Genomic DNA, 4,651 nt, shown 5'->3' with positions numbered 1-4,651 from the left:
TTTGGGGGGGGGTTGCTTAAAAAAGATCGGTATGAATACTGATCAGGATGTCCAGCTCCCAGACTAAAATGGGAGACAGTCGAAGAACTTGTGTTGGTGAATGCTGAATCCCCAGTACTCAGAATACAGAAGACTAAGGAATCAGTGAATGTTAACAATCGAATAGTTCTTCCTTCTTTGCAAGTATTTGAAAGTTTGTCCTCTGAGGCATTTTAAGCATTCCTTAAGCTAGAATACATGAAATTATTTTTTCTGAACAAAAATAAACTAACCTACTTTTCTTTATTGCAAATTCCAAATGTGATTTTATGAATTTACTCAGCTCCTAAAATGGAGAAAATATGATATAATTGTAATGAAGTTCAGTTATCCTTCATGCCAATTGTCTATTTGTACCACAGCAATATGCATAAATGCATAAAGGTAATTTCTACTCTTTTGGAGGAAGAAGTATACTATTTGTTTAAAAAAATTATAAATTAACTTACGGTGGTAGTAGCAAATATTCCCAATATGATTAAAGTCTTCACTAATTTACTCTTCTGACTTCGGTGATGTTAACACTCATAACACTAGTTGGTGCTAGATAAGCAGAATATCAATGCTGTGTAATCCAGAAATAAATGCATTTCTAAAACAGGAGGGCACTAAGTCGGAGGCACACTGATCAAATACTCTCTCTCTCTCTCTTTCTCTCTCTCGCCCTCTGTCTCTCTCTCTCTACCTATTAAAATCTTTCATTCTTGGAAATCAGAAACAACATGTTTTTTTTTCCCCCCCCCAGAGCTAGGAGTTTCAGGCAATCCTGAATGAAACAATTAAGGTATAGCCAGAAAGGAGAAAGTTCTTGCCTAAAGCCTGGAGAATCTCCCAAGGACCTGAATAAAATGACTGCTGTCTTCATTTAAACCACAGTTACAAAACACAGTACACTCACAAATAAGACCTATTATGCTTCTTTTTTCGTCTTAAACATCTGTTGTTTTTGGCTACCTCTGAAGACACACATATCTTCTAAAGATGCTAATTTTTCTGCTACTTCTCTAACAACGGAATAAATAAATCTCATCCACATTGTCAAGTACTCAAATTAACTTTCTCATCTTAATTGCATATGTAGTTCCATTCATAAAAATAGTTAATTTCCATCTTTAAGTATTCCACACATGGAAATCATACCTTGAGGGAGCAACAGTATCTTTGGTGTCCCTACTGTGCTAGTCCAAAGAGAGAGGAGAAAGGAGAAGAAATTAGAAGGAAGAGGAGATCTTAATGCCAGACTGATAGAACAGTGTGATTCTGAGAAGGAAATCTGCTAGTGGTTCAACAGTAAGCAGGCTGGGAAACGGGTTACAGTGATGGTGACAGTAGCTGAGTTTCCTGCTTTCTACATTTTTAATACCTAATAGACAACACAGGAAGAGCTGGTGTCCTGAAACGTGGAGGCTAACAAAGATAAAAGTGGTAGTACAGTGTCTTTCAAGACTGCAAGATTCAAACATAGTTTATTCACCAGCAACTGAAATAACTAAACAAACTAAATGGAGAGGAACACCACTGAAATGCACATATCCTACAGGATACATTTTATTTTTCCATTAAGACCAGAGGCGCAGGTTCAATCCCCAATCTTTGGATTGCCTGGTCTATAAGAAAAGTGCAAGTGGCACAGCTCCCTCACTCAGTCTTCAGCGTCTTTTTCTTTTAATCTCTTCTCCCTTCTTTCAGTATTAATCCACTTACAATCTCCTGTTTGATTATCTTTATTGATTTTTTTTTTCGACCCAGTCTTTTTAATGTGGCTGTAGCAAGCTCTCGGCAAGAATCCTATAGCTCCTGTTAGGCATCTTTGGGGACTTTAACTTGTCCGTTTCCCAAACAGTTCTCTCATCGCCCAGCCCCACCCCCATCCCATCTGAACCCCACCCCATGGCCTTTGTGCGCCCAATAACAGTAGGCGAATCCCACAGGGACTCGCGCGATTGATTTCACGACTATTCATCAGGTTGTTCACTTAAACTTCCAAACACTCCTCTCTAAACACCCTTGGCTGCTATCCAAAGAACTTCCTACCAATTTCAAGAATCTACAAGTTCATAGGATTCCTTCGTAAAATGGACAGATGAGCTCTGGAAGTATGCATAAGAAAATCAGGGCAGAACCTCGGGGATGGGAGGCATCTGGTAAGAAGGGAAGGAAGGATTTATGAGCGTGGCTACTTAGCTAGGCAGCAGGAAAATTTACTCCCGAAGTAGCAATCGCTAATTCACAAAGCCTTGCTAATCACTTACCTCCTCATTCGGACCACACTCGCCAGCGCTCAGCGCTCCCCTCCACCTCCAACGCCCTCTCCCCCAAAGAGCCTTAGCAAATCAGAGGGAAGGCGGTCGGGAACCTCCAGAGTGTCCGAGCAACGCCGGGGGAGTTCGAGGCTATCGTTGCACCTCCTCTGCTCTCCAAATTTGGAAAGAAGTGTAACCGAGATGGGGGTATCCCTGAATTATCTCCAAACGCAGCATAAGCTTCCATCACCCCCGCCCTGGGAAAAACAGCTGCCTCCCCTAAGCCAGCGACCACCACAGAGCTGGTCGAAAATTTTCGACCGAGGTGGGCGCTTGGCTTGGCAAGAAGGTTGGGGCCCAGGTGACCCGAAACAGACCCCAAAGGGGGCAGCGTTGGCTCTTCCCTGCCATTCTCCCTTCCACTCAGTTTTTTGGGCTCGGAAGGCTGAAAGCTGCCGCTACCACTTCAAACTCGGGGGACAAGAAGGCAATCAGCCCCCGTGCTTCCCCTCCCTCCTCATCCACCCTCAACTCCTGACCGCTCCTCTCCCAACCCCTGTTTCGCCCACGGCCCTGGTCACTTATTTTAAAGCTCAGACGCGTCAAATTAAAATGTCAGAGTTATAAACTGGCCCATTACCCGGGGGAGTTTCGTATTTGGTTTGAACAACCAGTCCGTTTCCCAGAGCTCTGGGGTTTTAAGTTTCTCCGTGGCTTACTAGGAGGAAGACTCGGAAAGGGTAAGAGTGTGGAGGCGTGCACACCCCGGGGCCTGCCGCAGGCTGGGTGGGGGGTCCGGCTGCGCCGTGCATCTCCACAGCGCCCCAAGCAGCAGCACAGTGGCACCGACGCGGGTGGGTCCTCGGCGGTAATGGACACATTTCCTTTGCTGAGCGCCCTTCGGCGCCCAACGTGCTCAGAGACGCCCTGAAGATCCCGCAACCCCACATGTGGCTCAGCGCGGGGAGCCTCTGCGTATCAGGGTGCACCTATGGCATGCCACCCAGCCACCCGCACCGAGAGTCTCTGCAAACCTCTGTGTGTACAATATGCAACAACGTGTGAGTGTGGAGCAGAAAGTGCAAAAGACACCCAAGGCGCCCACATGCTCAGACACAGACCGATGTAGGTCCACACCCTGTGAGTCCCTGGTCCATCTGTGACCATCTCGGAAGACGGATTAAAAATAATCGCCAAAGCTTCTTGACTAGTTAGGAAAGTGGAACGTGAACTGATTTCCAGTTGAGAGCAACGAGGCGAATTAAGGAAGCCAGGAGAACTGGGGAGGAGGATAGGAAGGAAGAGGGAGGGAAGAAGCGAAGGGAGGTGGCCGCGGAGCTTTGCGGACTCTCTTACCTTGAGCGGCCGAGCCGGTACCGCTGGCACTGAGCAGGGCCAGGGCAGGTAGCACGAGCATTTGCAGCACGTATCCCAGTCCCAGTCCGCAGCGGGCCGCTGTCGCCCGTAGACCTTTCCTCATCGTCGACAGAGGTGTGCCGGGCGGAACCACACAGAGGGACGCGCCAACAGCGGAAAACCCCACTGGGAAGCAGCTGAATCCGTGCACCACGAAGCAGTCCGAAGAAATAATGGTAACCAAGAGCCACACTCCACTTTCTCCAAGGGCAGGAGCCAAAAGGGGGTGGAGAGGAGACGCTGAGGAGGAGTTTGGCGGTCCCTCTTTCCCAGTGCCTTCTAACTGGCGGCTCGGTGAGCGGCTGCTCTGCCCCCCTTGGGAAGTCCGGGGAGGCGCAAGGCGGCCACCTCGCCTCTCCCTCCAGCAGCAGGAACAGCCGCAGCCCCGCCGCGCGCCGAGCCCGGACTGCTCTCCAGGTCCCCTCTTCTGTGCCGAACACACACAGGCAAGGGGGGGGGGGGGGGGGGGGGAGGAGGTGGGAGCGGAGGGAGGGAGTTGGGCACAGTGGGGCTCTCCGGGCTCCAATCTCAGTGTCCTCACGCTAGCGGAGAGACGTCCAGGCTGCAGCTGCTGGGTGGCCAAGGAGGATCACCTCCTAGCGTTGGGGCGCACGGGTGCGCGGAGGCGCTCGCTGTGGAGGCGTGGAGGGCACAGCCCAACTCCGCTGGGGGGTAAGCGGCGGCGGGAGCGCGCCCGCCCGCGTTATGTAAGCAAGGATTGGAGGGAGATGCGCGCCCAGCGCCGGAGGTGGAGACCGGCTGTTGGTTTACCCGCGGAAGCCTGGGCGAGAGAAACCTGAGGGCAGAGGCGGCTGTGGAGAGTGGGAGCGCGCCTGCCTCCCGCGGTGCGCCAGACTCGGACTCCAAGAGCGCAGCGGGCGCGCCTCGAGCCTCTTGGCTGCGTCCGCTGGAGCTCAGCCTGCCGCCTGCCAGCTTCTCCACGGCGCCAGCAA

At 50.7% G+C, this 4,651-nt stretch overlaps 1 protein-coding gene across 4 annotated transcripts in view; it reads right to left on the bottom strand.

Annotated features, from left to right (window-relative positions):
• Positions 1-4,279, bottom strand: part of UNC5C (unc-5 netrin receptor C) — a 338,832-nt gene extending 334,553 nt beyond the window's left edge. For 3 of the 4 annotated variants that reach the window (XM_019795352.2, XM_002915290.4, XM_019795353.2), the window contains exon 1: positions 3,639-4,153. In XM_019795352.2, coding sequence (XP_019650911.1) covers positions 3,639-3,762 — 124 coding nt within the window. In that variant the 5' untranslated portion in view covers positions 3,763-4,153. Of the gene's footprint in view, positions 1-3,638 lie in introns of all 4 variants that reach the window. The other variant, XM_019795351.2, reaches the window with a different exon arrangement.
• Positions 4,280-4,651: the final 372 nt, after the last annotated feature.

Source organism: Ailuropoda melanoleuca, chromosome 11 (assembly GCF_002007445.2).
Source record: "Ailuropoda melanoleuca isolate Jingjing chromosome 11, ASM200744v2, whole genome shotgun sequence".
Lineage (NCBI taxonomy): Eukaryota > Metazoa > Chordata > Mammalia > Carnivora > Ursidae > Ailuropoda > Ailuropoda melanoleuca.
Note: the sequence above shows the minus strand (reverse complement) of the source record. Positions and strands in the feature narration are given on the sequence as shown.